Here is a 15,254-nt window from a genome sequence, read left to right as displayed (position 1 = left end):
GGCGTAAAACTGATCTCACATATCGTACAAATAATCTTGGGTCTCATAGCATGGCAACCTCGTCTGCATCATCTGCCTCCTCCTCCTCTCCTGATTCTGCGCTTTCTTCTGGGTTACCTCCCCATGGCACATCATGGTGAACGGGATCCGTGAAGAATTCATGCTCCAGGGCATCCGCGGCACTGAGGCGCTTAGACGGTTCCAGTTCCATCAGTCCAGACAAGAGGCGTGTTGCTTGCTGCTCACTTTCCGTCAAATCTTCTACACAGCTGGACCATTTCACCAGCTTCTCCCAGCTGTAGCCTTTCTCGCCGATGGTGGGGATGTTTGTTTCAAAAATTTGACCATGCATGGCCGCAGCAGTCTTCATGCGTTTGGTGCCGAAGATGCTCGACATTTCGATCATCGCATCGATATCGTCGGCAGAGTTGAAGAAGGGGAACCGACGTCCCAGTAGAGTCAAAAGAATGACACCCACTGACCACATGTCAATCTTTGTGGTCTGTGACGTGCATTTAAGGAGAACTTCTGGGGCACGAAAGCCTCGAGTTCCAGCGCGATTCGCTCGTCGTGATGGCCGTGAATCATTCTTAGGGTAGCCGGCTGAAAACCCCGTGGATGGGGGGTTCTTGGAGTAGTAACTTGAAAGGATCCGGCTTCGACGGACGTAGCTTTGATGAGTACATAGACATGGGTTGGTGTATTCGGAGCCTTGGCGCTGTGGGGACAATCAGTAAACGCATCAACATATGGCGGTCAATAATCATACCTCCGCAAGCCCGAAGTCAACCAGAACGCCTTCTTTCAGGTCCGGATTGTAGAGAAAGTTGCTTCAAGATATTAGCATAATTCAGGCCGTCGAAGAATGAAACTTACGTCGGCTTGATATCACGGTGAAGGATTTCATGTTCATGTACCGAGTTCAATGCGGTCAGGAGGGATCGTAGATAATGGCGCATGTCTGCAACCATGAATGTGCGGTATTGAATGCGAAAGTCGGTATGGGGGAAATAGGGCAACACAGCAACCACTTGGTCCTGGTATCGGAAAGCAGTGATCAGCGGGCAGACAGACCCGCATCCTCGGAGATCGTGCAGCAGTTCTAGCTCGTTCTGAATCCGCAGCGGGCTACTCGTCACATAGATCTTCTTCAATGCGACGAATTTCGTTTTTTTTCGTCCGGTTGGCTCCCTTCCGAATCGCCGTCGTTTGGATGGAGGCTCCGCATAGTTGTCTTGTGTTGGTGTTGAAACATCCCAGTCATTTTGGTGTGCATCATAATGAAGGTCCTCTGCTTTATAAACCGTGGAGAATGTACCTATTGGGCTTGTCAATAAAGAAGCCCGCCAATGACGGGGAACCGGTCAAGTCCTACCTTCTCCGATCCTATTCACCAGACGGAAGCGATCCGAGATTCCTGGGAATGTGTCTTCAAGCTTTCTCATATCCTCTCTGACCGATTCCTCCACCTCTTCCTCATATTCACTCTCCTGGGGTGCATCGCTTGGCGAGACCGGTTCATCGTCGTGTCCCAGCGAGTATTTGTGTTGCAATTGTGGCTCATGACGGGACTTGTTGCGCTTCAGCTCAAATACACCAGGAGCAGCGCGTATGGCCGACATGGTGGCACGGAGAACAATGAGGAGTCTTCGAATTCAATGTGCTGAGTACAAAGTGGAGAAACAAAGTCATAAGATCGTGTCGCGTGTTGCTTCAAAGTCAAGTTCTTTCAATGTTCTATCGCAACTGCCGAGATAAGAATGCAAACACAACAACCTAGGTTGGCATTACCACGCGTGACAAATATGACAATACGACTGGTAGCCAAATCAATCAATACAAGGCGGTGCGGTAACACATGAGAGGGGTCTGGCACAGCATTAGCGGTAAAATACAACATGATGACATAAGCTGCACCCAAACAGGCAAAAGCCAAACAACGGGGCTTATCAACAAATCGGCTTTCCTCCCCGCTTTCACCTCTTTTTCTCATTTGACACCACAATGGAGGACAGAATCGAGTTCAACATAAATGAGTCGCTCAAGTACTATTTGAGTGATCCCGCTTCGATCCCGACTCCTGATGCGGACCCGGAACTGTTGGATTGCGAATCGGATCCGGATCAACTTTCGCCAGCGCTGATTGACAGTATCTTGAACCCGATCGTGGACGCTGTGGCAGAGAACCCCGAGGCATTAACACGAGCATCGTTATTTGACTCGCTGCAATTTCTACTAAAGTGCGCCCCGGTCCCTTCCCAACTTGCCCATGGAGGCTGGCGCCCGCTTGGACTCGAATCTGACGATCCTTTTCACTCTTGCAGATACGCGACCCTACTTCCTGCAAAGCACTTGAGCAAACTTTTGGATTTGGTTGTTTCTGGCCTGTCTGTTGAGGCAGACGTCATCCACGGAGACCTTGAATCCGACGAGCAGGATGTTATTCAACACCATAAGCAGCTTTTGGAGATGTACGGGTTCCTTCTCCAGTGGGCTTTGTCTGCCGTAGAGGTCAAGGCTGCAGAGAAGCCCACCGAGGCAGCACCCGTTCGACGAGGAGGACCCAAATCTAAGAAATCCGCCAATAGCGGCCAGTGGGATTGGACGCCCCAGATTCAAATATCCATGGAGACGATGTGCAAGGTGATGAAGCTCAAGCTAGGACGCATTTTTTTGACCACTTCGGATCGTGACACTTTTATTACCCTATTCACGCGCACAATCTATCTGGTCCTCGAGAGCGAGCAGCGGGTGAAGAGCATGGCCATTCGCATGCATGCTTTCAAGGTTCTTTGCATTGCAGTCAAGCACCATGGCCAGGCCTTTGGTAGGTGTCCTGATGCATATTCCGGCTGAGCGATAGCTGACTCTAGCATAGGAGCTCAAACTTCGATTGTGCAAAGCTTGACTTACTTCGAACATCTGTCTGAACCCATGGCCGAATTCCTGCATATTCTAGCAGAACAATACGACTATCCACAGCTTTCCGACGAGATCCTAAAGTGAGATTATATCAGCAAACCGACCGGATAGTTGCTAACTTTACATGTAGGGAGCTCGGAAATAAGGAATTTAATTCTAATGATACGAGAGGCCCCAAGTCTGTATCGACATTCATTATCAAACTGTCCGAACTTGCGCCAAGATTGATCATCAAGCAAATGACCCTTCTGGCTAAACAGCTAGATAGTGACGTGAGTGATACTCTTAATTTGCCCAAAGCTCCACTAACAGGTACAGGCATATACTCTTCGCTGTGCAGTGATTGAGGTCTGTGGAAACCTCATTTCCGATCTCAGTCGGCAGGAAGAACGCAGTGATAATTATAAGACCCAGATCAACGCCTTTTTCGACGTATTAGAAGAAAGGTTCCTTGATATCAACCCTTACTGCCGGTGTCGCGCGATCCAGGTATTCATGCGGATTTGCGATCTGGAGCAGAAGTTCCCGAAAAGGCGACAGGCTGCAGCGGAACTCGCCGCTAGAAGCTTGGAGGATAAGAGCAGCAATGTGCGACGCAACGCGATCAAACTGCTGTCCAAGCTTGTTTCCACACATCCTTTCAGTGTTATGCATGGCGGGCTCCTCTCATTAAAGGAGTGGACTGATAGAATGGACGCGGTTGACGCCGAGTTGAATTCCCTGCGTCCTGCTGAAACGCCCGGCTTTGGGGCAGGCGACATGACTCAGGTTGATCCCGAATTGTTGGATGACGCTACACAGATCCCGGATGATTCCCCGTCAAAAGCGCCCCGGATGAGTGATGAACAGAAGGCTGTTGCTGTGCAGAAAGCCGCAGAACAGGCGGCCACCTCTGAATTGATGACACGCCTCCAACTGACGAGGAAGTATTACAACGAGGCAATCCGGTTTATTGAAGTGCTTCATTCCGGGTCCATTATCGTGACACAGTTACTCGCATCCCGGAACAAGAGCGAGGTTATTGAAGCCATGGATTTCTTTGTTGTTCTCGATGCATACAAAGTTGAGACTGCCCGTAGTGGAATTCGCCGCATGCTGCGCCTGATTTGGACCAAGGGCAACAGCGATGAAGGAAAAGGCGTCCAGACACATCTTATTGATTGTTACAAGGCTCTTTTCTTCGATGCACCAGGCTCTTTCACACCCAACGATGCTGCAAACTACATCGCCCGCAACATGATCAGTTTGACGTTTGGTGCAACTCCTGCCGAACTTACCTGTCTCGAGCAGTTGCTCAGCACGATGATGAAGGCTGGAAACGTATCTGACGCAGTGATTGCCAAGCTATGGCAAGTCTACAGTATCCAGAAGAAGGAAATCTCACGGACTCAGCGCCGGGGTTCGATCATTGTTCTCGGAATGCTTGCTCTGGCAGATCCAGAGATTGTGGTAAAAGAGATCGAGGCCATGCTGCGAATTGGTCTAGGTGGCTTAGGAAGGGCTGACCTTGTGCTCGCCAAGTACACTTGTATTGCTTTGCGGCGCATGATCCCCGGGCGTCAAGCCAAATCAAAGGAGGTTGTTGGGATTCCCAAACTCGCTAGCGACCACTCGGTTTTGGTCAAGTTGGTAGCCATGCTTGAGATCGAAACAGCCAGCAAGGAATGGTATGGAGTGGCAGAGCATGCCCTCAACGCTATTTACACTTTGTCCAAGCATCCTGACGTTATTTGCTCTGATATCCTACGACGAAAGACGAGATTCGTCTTTGCGCCACACCTACAACAGCGTCCACCTTCCTCCGATGCCTCTATCAGCGGAGACGAGGAGCAACAACGGCCTGAGACTGCATCCGTCGATGGCCAGGAATCCAAGCCTAAGCCAGCATCCGCTGCACTCTCACAGTTGCTGTACGTTGTCGGTCACGTCGCAATCAAACAGATCGTGCATCTAGAGCTGTGTGAGCTTGACTTCAAACGCCGCAAAGTCGAACAAGAGAAGAACAAAGCAGCCACTGCTCCCCATGAACAAGACAATGCCGAAGCAGACGAACTTGATCTTATCGGCGGAACAACAGAAGACGACTTCCAGGAAGCCATGGCCCATATCCGAGAACGCGAGCTACTCTATGGAGAGAATTCCCTCTTGGCCAAATTTGGCCCGCTTGTAGTGGAGATTTTGGCCAACAATAACTCCTACCCGGATCGTGACTTGCAGGCCTCTGCGACGCTCTGCCTTGCCAAACTCATGTGTGTATCTGCCGAGTACTGTGAGAAGAACCTGCCACTCCTGATCACTATCATGGAGCGGTCCGAAGATCCTATCGTCCGTAGCAATGCTGTCATTGCACTAGGCGACATGGCCGTTTGCTTCAACCACCTCATCGACGAGAACACAGATTTCCTCTACCGTCGTTTGAATGATGACGATGACTCTGTCAAGCGCACCTGTCTCATGACCCTTACCTTCCTCATCTTGGCTGGGCAAGTCAAGGTCAAGGGACAACTAGGCGAGATGGCGAAATGTCTAGAGGATGATGACAAGAAGATCGCGGATCTGGCTCGCATGTTCTTCACGGAACTTGCAACCAAGGACAATGCCGTCTACAACCACTTTGTTGACATGTTCAGTCTGCTGAGTGCAGAGCGCAATCTAGATGAAGCATCCCTCCGCCGTATCGTCAAGTTCTTGATCGGTTTTGTCGAGAAGGTACGTTTTTCTCTCTCTTCTTCGTTTATAATGATCTATGCTAATGTTAGCCTAGGAAAAACACGCTCGCCAGCTGGCCGACAAGCTGGCCGCTCGACTTCCTCGTTGCGAAACAGAGCGACAGTGGAACGATGTTGCGTATGCCCTGTCTCTTCTGCCGCATAAGAATGAGGAGATTACCAAGACCGTCAGTACAGGGTTCAAGGTAGTTAGTGCCGCAGCCTGAGACTGAGCTCGGGATCTGAAATGGATTATGTGTTGACGTACTTGATGATTGGAGTCTGGCGGCGTTAGCATGGACCAACGGTTGTGATTCTTTTTATGAATAGAATTAATCGTTCTATTTGAACCTATGTATGATATACTATTTCAATTTTGTAATCCAAAACAGATTTCTAAAGAATAAGGTCTATGTGAGAATAAAAGTATAACCAGAAAAGAGATCAAAAGGGAGTAAAACAAAGAGACGCCGTGTTCGATGGTTGTATGGTCGCATGCCAGATACGCCAACGTTGCTTACACAAGGGAAACACAATGAGATCTATGCGCCCTGCTCTGTACTTTCCGTCAAAGCGAAGTTGCCCGAGCGAATTCCCTCCAAAACCTTTTGCCCTTCCTCTGTGAGCTCCGGCTTACCCAACGGCGTCACGGCGCCAGTGAAGAACCGGGGGCGCCATTCAGTACCCTTCTCAAGGCGCTCCGCAGCCCGCTGCCGTTGCCGTTCCTCGATATCCTGCTTGAGCTTGGTAGCCTGGTTGAACTGCTTCTCGACAATGGCGTTCGTCACACCCGACCAGAACTTCAATGACTCGTTGGACAGCTGTTGTTCGGATGGAGGCAGGGTCTTTGGAACGGGATTAAGCGGGGTTATGTCGATGAGCAGACGGGGCTCCTTGGTGCCCGCCGGAGTGAAGAATATCTTTCCATGCCAGGAGCCGGTGATACGAGCGACAATGTCACTCTCTGGTACATCTTTCAGTCGATTGATCGTATCATTGTCCCGGTTGTAGCGGAATATTACGCCCTCGAGCTTGTTCTGTGACCGGCCAATCCAGCCCTCTTCCAAGTACTGCAGGATCGCCTTCAGGCCCGTTTTGGGGCAGGTGACGTAGCATGTGTCGGCGACTGTGACTGAAAGCGCTCCGCGCAGTAATCCTCCGAGGTGGGCATTTGGGTGGGTCAACTGGTATTCCTCGTTGTTTCTCTTTTCGATGCTCACGAAGATTCCGAGGTTGTGCTGTCCCGGGCTCACCCGGATACTAGTACCGGTGAACTTGGCGCTGAGTTGGTCAAATCCACGCGCTGAGACGCCTCGTTCGGGGCAGTCGATATAGAATGCTGAGACTGGCGGGTGGTGGGAGGTCTGTTCTGTGAGGTAGCATACTTTGACTTTCTCGTCGCCGTCGGTTACGGTGGAGGAGCCATTGGTGATTCCTTTGGTACCGGGAAGATTTGTTTCTTCGGGGATATTGTCGCTAACGTCCCAGCTGCACTAAAGGGTGTTAGCAATGGATTGCCGTGATTGAAATGCCGAAGAAACTGGGACTCACTCGGAAGAATTCCCCCAGGGTTGAGTTGTATGGTTTGCAGGGTTTCCCTTTGACGTATTTCTGTAGCACAATCAGCAAGTAGTCAAGTGAATCCGAGCAGCCGAAACATACCAGATCCTTAGTGAACCAGAACCGCAACACCTCCAACATCCGACCTAGCTCATCATCCGATTTGCCAATGCTGTAGCTCCTGGTCAGCACACAAGCGTCCGCCAAATATGGGCATATTTCCTGACCTCGCAAATGTCTCCGGTCGATCTAGATAATGCCAGTATTCTTGTAGCCATCCACAGTCAGCACTGACCCCGCACAGCGTAACACGAACAATGACCTACCCAGGTTTGGTCGCGGCTCCAGCAGTTGTGCCGGGAGTGAAAAGCGAACTGAAGCGATATCTGCGACACCGACGAACCTAATTCCCGATCATATTAGTGTCTGAGATCTGGCTATATCAGCGCAGCGGAGCGGAGCGGGGGCCAAGGAAGGGTTGCCTACTTTCGAAGGATGGAGAGGAAGGTCTTCAGCTTGGAGGAGTCATCTGGTGCCTTTTCAGGCACTGCGACAGCAGACATGGTGTATGTTCAAGCGAGGAATTGTAGAGAAAGAGAAAGAGAGAGGGTGAGGTAGATGGGGAGTAGAATAGAAAGGGTGGCAAATTGGAGAGAGGGGATCTCTCGGGCCCTGCCTCTATTCCGAAACAAGGATAATAGGATGGTTCAAGTTTCCGAAGACTTCCACGCCAAAATCAAAAGTTCATCATCCAAAAAGGAGGTTGGAAAAGAGAAGCTCAACAACATTCGAGGCGGTGACGTTTGAACTATTTTTTGCCCGGTGGGGTACCTGAGGCGTCACTTTCCAGGGCTTTTATATTTTGACGTTGACTGTTGTTATGGTTCTTAGATTTCTGGTATATATTGCGTATTTCTAGGATGATCGACATGGAGGAAGTACTCGACGCCAAATCAATTGAGGGGGAAACGGAGGTCACATCACTACGTCCCCTGATAAGCACGTCTGAGATAGAAAAGGAGAGGGATAGCAGATATCATCCAATCAATAGGCCACGGGGGTCGACATCTCCTGCAGCTGTTCTTTCTGTGCCAAGAGTCGGAGCCACGTCCGTATCGCTAGCCCATAGTCAAACCGCCGTCCGGCTGCGTAGTCATAATCCGACCGGTGAGATAGCTGCTCTTCGCGAATGCGTAGACGGAGTTCTCGCTGCCTCCTGCTTATCTTCTGCCGATACTCGTGCAATTTCTCATCGGAGCACGTCTGGTAATCATCCAGTGCTTCCTGGGGGATCACTGCCACATCAATCTCTTCGCGTGTCAGAGATAGGGAAGGGTCAGGGCCAAGTACAGTTTCATCAGATTCATGCAAATCGAGCGTATCTGATAATGAGCATAGGGATGAGGCACGCTTGTTGAGAATTTCCAAAGTTCTCACGTTGACAGCCAGGTCGTTGATGAGATCAGTCAGAGGGTCTCGCACGAGTCCCAAAATCGAGAATTCAATTTCTTCTTCTTCGTATGCAGCCATTCGGTCCTGAAGATTGGGTCGGACCAGTTCCAGCCAGTCGTCCTCGGAACATTCCCCTACTAAAGTCAGCAGTGTCATCCCAACTAGTTTGTAAGAGTGCATACCAAGTGCTTGTGGCTGTCGCTCCAGGCCATCAAACTTCCACAGTTGGCCCATCACAGGCATAAAGGCAATGAAATGGAAGGTGGCGTCGGATTCATCAGCACTTTGGCCCCTGGATCCCTTTTTCCTAGTGGTAGCTTCAGTCTTGAGGTGTAAATCTGAATTGAGAATGTCCATTTTTCTAATATCAAATTAGTATCTGGGTGGTCAAGAAGCTGCCAATGGGCTTACCGTGCAAATGAGTTGTGTATCCTTTTCACAAATTTAAAGTTGTTGATTGCATCCCCACGCAACGCTGGGGTGAAAGGCATAGTGAATTCCTTGAAAGACCGTAGATTCTCTCCTAGATCAATATCTGGGATGTTGTTGACAATGTTTAGTAGTGCTACGCTGGCACAGGAATTGTCGGCGGTCTATAAAGAATCAGTAAAGGACCATTCAGCCAAAGAATAGGGGACTGACCTGGTTTGCAAACCACAGCCCGTCAGGGCAAGTCGCTTCCTGCTTTCCATCGTTATCTTCACGCCAGCGGAAAAGAAAAATCAAGCCGTAAACAGGCTTACTGCTCATAGTCAGCCATCGAGTCTATATGTAAGAGCATAGAGAGGGACTGCAAGTAACATACTTAAGAAATGCCATCATTTCTTCGTCGAGAGAAACGACTTCTTGGACTTTTACACCCTTGACTTGGAATTCACGTAGCATCACATTAAATAAGGCCTAATTCCGTAAGCAAAGAACCGCTAAGGCCACTGTCAGTTAAACATACCGGTTCTGATTCGATTTCACAAAACCCATTCCAGCTGTCTTTTTCCAGACGGGACGCAGGCTGGCAGATATCATCACTGAGATCGTCTGAGTCCATCAGGCGGCGCCTTTTAACTCGAGGACCCATTTCGGTTCTTTTCAAAAGTAGTAGCTGTAGAGCTGTAGAGCTTTAGAGCTTCAAGATGAGATTGAAATGAGAGGAAGCTATGATAAAAGGAGTCCTGAGATGATAGTAAGTTTGCTCTTCCCACTGAGGGGAACAGAAAGGGAGCCAGGTATCAAATCTTGAAAAATATGAGATCTTTTATAGAACTAGACACCAGACGTCGGCAATAGAAGACAATACAGGGACAGGGAGAAGCGGTTAGGTCATGTCGTTGAGTGGGCCGAGCTTCTCCCGACGCGCTTCCCGCGTCTCCAACTTTTTTGTTTCTTTTTCCATCTGCTATAGGCACGAATTACCACTGGACAGCTCCAAACACCTTCCTTGGACTTCATTTAGAACTTCTTACAGCTCTAGAAGGGCCAGCATCGCACTCTCACTACATCCCCCATCTTTCGCCAGCTCCGGCAACCACAGCATGCCATGAACGGCACTCCCCTCCTCCCATCTGCCTTTCCGCAGACACCTAAAACAATCCCTGGAACTGGAAGGAGAAAACTATTTGAGACTCCTTCGCGATCGCAGCCACGAGAGACCCGGGCTGGGCGAACGCCACTCAGATCACCATCCAAATCGGCCTCGAGGGCGTCAAGACCACCACCCCCGAACGCGAACACCGATGTGCCACTGATTCCCACCAATTTGATTGATGCTCCATCTCAACGACTCTATGTCGTTGCAATATATTTTGCCTTGAATGCGTGGCGGATTTACGAGTCCTTGACTGCGTCCGATGACCTCGACTCAACCTGGTTGTTGTTGAAATGGGCCACGATCGATGGAATCTTCTTGGTTGGGCTGCAGGCTCTGCGTATACCTTGGCTGGAGTGGGCATTCCCGACCACGCTCACTCTATTCCTTCTTCATGCTGTGGGCAATGTCTTTTTGATGTTCCGCATCCCAGTGAGTTTTTTCTTCTTTTTTTAAACTGTCGATCCGCGCTAATGCCTGCAGATTCCTTGGGCTGCATGGTTTACTGGACTAGTAAAGGTGGCATACGATCGCGAATTATCCGTTTCTGAGCGCAGGGTCAAGCCCGGCGATATCATTCACAATGCGTCATTGATCCTGGGAAGGCAAATTGTGCACATTCTGCCGGAGGGGTAAGCTATCCCGTTCGAATATACCCACCTCAGATCATACTGACATTATAATAGATCTGCCGTTCTCAATCCGGATCGAAACTCGCTTTGCCTCGATTCTCTGCAATCCACAATCGACCTGCCCATCCGTGTCAACCAGACCGACCCGATCCTTATCGAAGTGTTGCGTCTAGATTTTAACACCGGCGAAAATGAAACCATTAGCATTCCAGCGAAGCAGCTGAAGACTCTTAAAAAGCAGGCAGAAAAGAAGCATGTTCCGGGTCAACTCCACCGCGACTTGCTCTTCCCTGTGCGCAAAACGGGTGTCTATCGTCTCCAACGGGTGGTGGACGAGTCTCAGCTTGATGTTCATACGCGAACATTTGATGCGCTGGTGGTCTCTTGCCCGCGAGCCTTGATCAAAAACTCACACATCGACAAGTGCAAAGGAGAATTATCCGACTTCAAACTGGAGGTGGAAGGCACACCTCCGTTGAAGATCAAATACAGTCGCCAGGTCAACAATCTCGATCGTGGCTTCTCGGTCCTCAACATCCAGCCCGATCATCTGCGCTCTCCGCTGCTCAATGGAAGAACTACGGCTGCTCTGTACAGCATCAACCAGCCCGACGTTTCGTGGGCACAGAGTCAAAAGATTGAGGTTCCATTAAATGAATCGTTGAACGACGGCGGAGAATGGTTTTACACCATCGAAGAGGTCCATGATGCTATTGGAAACGTGGCCAATTATTCTACCATCTTTGATGAAGGAGATCGGCCGTCCACAAAGTCGCAATCCCAGTGGTACCAATTCTCCGTTCACGAGCGCCCGCAGTTGTCACTGCAAACGTGCAATTCCGAGAATCCGCTGCAAGTGGCCAAGGGAGACAGCACGAGGTTCCCCTTGAGCTTTCATCCCGACGGTCACGCATATACTAACGATGGTCCCTTTTCGGTCGGTTATTCGTTCACGGGTAACAACCAAGAAGCAGCACGTGAACAGATCGTCGATCTGAAGCATATGAATCAGACTTTAGACATCAAAGAGCCTGGTTTGTATGCCTTGACATCAATCTCTACCAAGTTTTGTCCTGGAGAGATCCTCGAACCTTCATCTTGCCAGTTGCATAACCCGCCTGAGCCAGAATTGACAGTCAAAGCTGAAAAGATATTCGACCGCTGTGCCAACAACGCTATTGGGTTACTTGTGGATTTGGACCTCACGGGATCGCCTCCTTTCTCTCTCCGATACAGCATTGAGAGCTCCAAGGGCGTTGTTTCCAAAGTACAAACCATCGATGGCATGCGCACGCAGCTTGATTTCACCCCGTCGGAAGCCGGCTCATACACCTATCGATTCATAGACATCGAAGATGCCGTCTACTCGCCACGGTCTCTCAACATTCCGGTGCTTGAACAAGATGTAAAACCGCCGGCTTCGGCTCATTTCCTATCAAGAAGATTGAGAACTGCCTGTTTCGGTGAGGCTGTTTCTCTGGAAGTATCTTTCCTTGGAGAGGCCCCTTGGGTCTTGCAATATGAGATCGTCCACAATGGGAAGCGATTCAGGAAGACACTCGAATCCGATACCGATGTGGCAACCATCATGACTGACAAACTGGTCAGCGGTGGTGACTACACCGTGTCTCTGACCAGCGTCAAGGATATCTCTGGTTGCAAACGAACTCTCAAGGACAGCATCAATATTGAAGCCCGCTCGCAGCCCCCGCACGTCTCTTTCGGTCAGATTGACAAGAAGAGAAGTGTCTTGGCTTTGCAGGGCTCCAAGATTGAGCTTCCATTGAGGCTGAGTGGCGAGCGCCCTTGGACTGTCAAGTACAAGAATGTTGACGCGGAATCGGCGCCCGTTCAGAAAACCTTCCGGGACGAAAACAGTGTCTTGGCCGTCGACAAGCAGGGCTTGTATGAGATCATGGAAGTATTTGACGCCGGTTGTCCTGGAACCGTGGACCAGTCTGCAAAGGAATTTGAGGTCTCGTGGATTCCACGGCCCGAAATCACTGCCCTGGACGGCTCACCCATTGGAGCCGCTAAAGAGTTTGCAAAGTCCGAGGTCTGTCAAGGCGACGATGACAGCCTAGAAGTTCGGCTGTCGGGCAATCCTCCATACAGTGTTCAATACGAGAAGCGACGCAAGACGGACCGTGGAGGATTCTCTGCGGCGAAGCCACGGGCTTTGAAGTCTGCTCTTCATGTGACTTCGATGGAGATGGATACCTCCGAGGCTGGAGAATACAGCTACAAGTTCACCCAAGTTGGCGACAGCCTCTACGACCACGATCCCAAGAGCAACGATCTGGTTGTGACACAAAAGGTCAACCCGCTACCGTCTGCTAAATTCGACCAACCTGGCCACGTCTTTGGCTTCTGCAAGGAAGACATCAACGGCGAGGAATCCATCCCCATTACCTTAGAGGGTGTCCCACCATTCACGCTGGAGATCAACATCAAACACCACTCGAACGCCAAACCGGAGATTGTCACGATTTCCAAGATTAATTCCAATCGCCATAAATTGCTGATTCCTCGTCGCCATCTTGACTTGGGGCAACACCAAGTCAGCATCCACAAGGTTCGCGATTCTCGAGGATGTCAAAGGACCACTGAGCTTGATGCCTCCTCGGTGCGGGTCGCCATCTCCGACGTTCCTACAATTGTCCCGCTCGAGTCCAAGATGGACTACTGTGTGGGCGAACGACTTTCATTCGCGCTGTCAGGCCATGCTCCATTTGATGTGTTCTACACGTTCGATGGCGCCAAGCGCAAGGCCACTACACAAACCACCAACTTCCGTCGTATTGCGGAACTTCCCGGCCAGTTCACCATCAACGCCGTCAGTGACGGAGCCAGTGGGAAATGCAAGGCCCACAAAGACATCACCAAGGTTATCCACGCCATGCCGAGCGTGCGGATCAGCAAGGGTAAAGAATCGGTGGTGGATATTCACGAGGGTGGAGAAGCCGAGCTTCACTTTGAGTTCTGGGGTACACCACCATTCGAATTCACGTAAGTCAATAGTCTCTAGCTATGCTCTGTATGACAGTCTGCTAACATTCCACAGATACATTCGGAGCTCCAATGCCCGCAAGGGAAAGAAGTCGGAGATTCTTGATATCAAACACGACATTTCATACGAAAACGTCAAGACCATCAAGACCTCTGATGAGGGAACTTACGAGGTCATCGCGATCAAGGACAAGTACTGTTCATTCTCTTCCCAGACTCCGGGCAAGTCAGACAGATGAAGCAGAGAAATCAAATGATGAGATGAATGTGGTGTACTACTTGGTGTTATTTTAAATCTTGTTATTTACCTTGGCTTTTTCTTCCAATTTGCATTGCAGCGGCGCTAGCACTTCAATTTCAGACATCTACATGCTTTCTGTCAACCCAATTGAACTTTGTCTCTAAAGGTGTTGGGATTTTCAACCACTATGTTTACTCGAGCCTAATTATATCGCGGCCCTGTTTTCCATGTGAGGAGACAATAACGAATATACTTGGAATCAAAGCTGAATCGACGTATCAAGAAGCAATCCAAGCAGTTGCTTTGGTTTTAAACCTGATACCGGGCTAGAACTTAGAACTTCTGATAGTACTGTGTCTTGCGCGGCCTTAGACGATCCTGTTGTCTTTAGAAACCTGCGACTATTGGTACAGTGGCGGCAGGAATTGGCTGGGTCGGGCAGGGAAAATAGTCGCAGGTTTCTAAAGACAACAGGATCGTCAGAGGCAACGCGCAGTATGCAATGTAGGCGGATATCATCCACCGAACATAGAGGAGCGCAACACAGCGTTCAGCAGGGCCTCGACTATCTTCGTCGATACGCTGTTGCAATTCCCTCCTTGCTGCATCCATATCCGAGCTAGGAATCAACAAGATCCGGTGTATCTAGACCTCTGATAATGACTGGTGATTATTGGTCCTGTCTATATAGTAAGATGTCAGCTGTCGGCTTAGATCAACGAGGATGGGCGGGAGATATACCCCATATTGAATAAATAGTATTCCTTGTATATATGTAAGACTCCACACAGGGCCGGATTTGACGACGACATGGCTATTTGGAGAGGTGAAGACCAGGAAGGCTTTTGGCTGAGCTAGGAGTTTGCGCATTCCTATTTCTTCCCCATCGCAGGTCTCGAAGTTGTGTTTCGTACCAGGAGATGACAAGATCAAGGTTGATAGAGAGGAGACGGCCTACAATGGCGTTTCGTTTGGCTTCTTGGTTTGAACTGGGATGGTTGGTTTTGGTAGAAATAGCAGTCTTACAAAATACATACTTCTGAAATTCTCTCGACTCAACAACGATTCTGTACGCGAGTAGAGTGATAAGTTGGAACTTGTGGAAATATGTATATAAAGTAAGAGCTGGAAAGATGGTAAGTTGATGA

The 15,254-nt window shown here is 49.7% G+C and overlaps 5 protein-coding genes across 5 annotated transcripts; 2 read left to right on the top strand and 3 right to left on the bottom strand.

Moving 5' to 3' along the window:
- Positions 1-43: 43 nt before the first annotated feature.
- Positions 44-1,622, bottom strand: LCP9604111_6884 (serine/threonine protein kinase CDC7; the record flags this gene model as incomplete). Its single annotated transcript, XM_039074854.1, has 4 exons — positions 44-718; positions 770-830; positions 877-1,318; positions 1,376-1,622. The coding sequence occupies 4 exons, from the start codon at positions 1,620-1,622 to the stop codon at positions 44-46; spliced, it is 1,425 nt and encodes a 474-aa protein (XP_038927185.1).
- Positions 1,623-2,004: 382 nt separating this feature from the next.
- On the top strand, positions 2,005-5,857 carry LCP9604111_6883 (condensin subunit YCS4; the record flags this gene model as incomplete). Its single annotated transcript, XM_039074853.1, has 6 exons — positions 2,005-2,240; positions 2,325-2,827; positions 2,879-3,002; positions 3,053-3,194; positions 3,241-5,631; positions 5,687-5,857. The coding sequence occupies 6 exons, from the start codon at positions 2,005-2,007 to the stop codon at positions 5,855-5,857; spliced, it is 3,567 nt and encodes a 1,188-aa protein (XP_038927184.1).
- Positions 5,858-6,172: 315 nt separating this feature from the next.
- Positions 6,173-7,753, bottom strand: LCP9604111_6882 (putative oxysterol binding protein (Orp8); the record flags this gene model as incomplete). The annotated part of the gene is made up of 6 exons (XM_039074852.1): positions 6,173-7,123; positions 7,182-7,241; positions 7,293-7,362; positions 7,418-7,457; positions 7,517-7,593; positions 7,677-7,753. 6 exons carry the CDS (start codon positions 7,751-7,753, stop codon positions 6,173-6,175), a joined length of 1,275 nt encoding a protein of 424 aa, XP_038927183.1.
- Positions 7,754-8,234: 481 nt separating this feature from the next.
- LCP9604111_6881 (ubiquitin C-terminal hydrolase 37) lies at positions 8,235-9,717 on the bottom strand (the record flags this gene model as incomplete). The annotated part of the gene is made up of 6 exons (XM_039074851.1): positions 8,235-8,776; positions 8,825-9,003; positions 9,054-9,235; positions 9,285-9,384; positions 9,448-9,542; positions 9,592-9,717. 6 exons carry the CDS (start codon positions 9,715-9,717, stop codon positions 8,235-8,237), a joined length of 1,224 nt encoding a protein of 407 aa, XP_038927182.1.
- A 459-nt stretch (positions 9,718-10,176) lies between these two features.
- LCP9604111_6880 (uncharacterized protein) lies at positions 10,177-14,104 on the top strand (the record flags this gene model as incomplete). Its single annotated transcript, XM_039074850.1, has 4 exons — positions 10,177-10,656; positions 10,708-10,856; positions 10,911-13,865; positions 13,921-14,104. 4 exons carry the CDS (start codon positions 10,177-10,179, stop codon positions 14,102-14,104), a joined length of 3,768 nt encoding a protein of 1,255 aa, XP_038927181.1.
- Between the last annotated feature and the right edge of the window lie 1,150 nt (positions 14,105-15,254).

This window comes from Penicillium roqueforti (assembly GCF_015533775.1).
Source record: "Penicillium roqueforti strain LCP96 04111 chromosome Unknown scaffold_19, whole genome shotgun sequence".
In the NCBI taxonomy this organism is placed as follows: Eukaryota; Fungi; Ascomycota; class Eurotiomycetes; order Eurotiales; family Aspergillaceae; genus Penicillium; species Penicillium roqueforti.
This window is presented reverse-complemented; position numbering and strand designations above follow the sequence as displayed.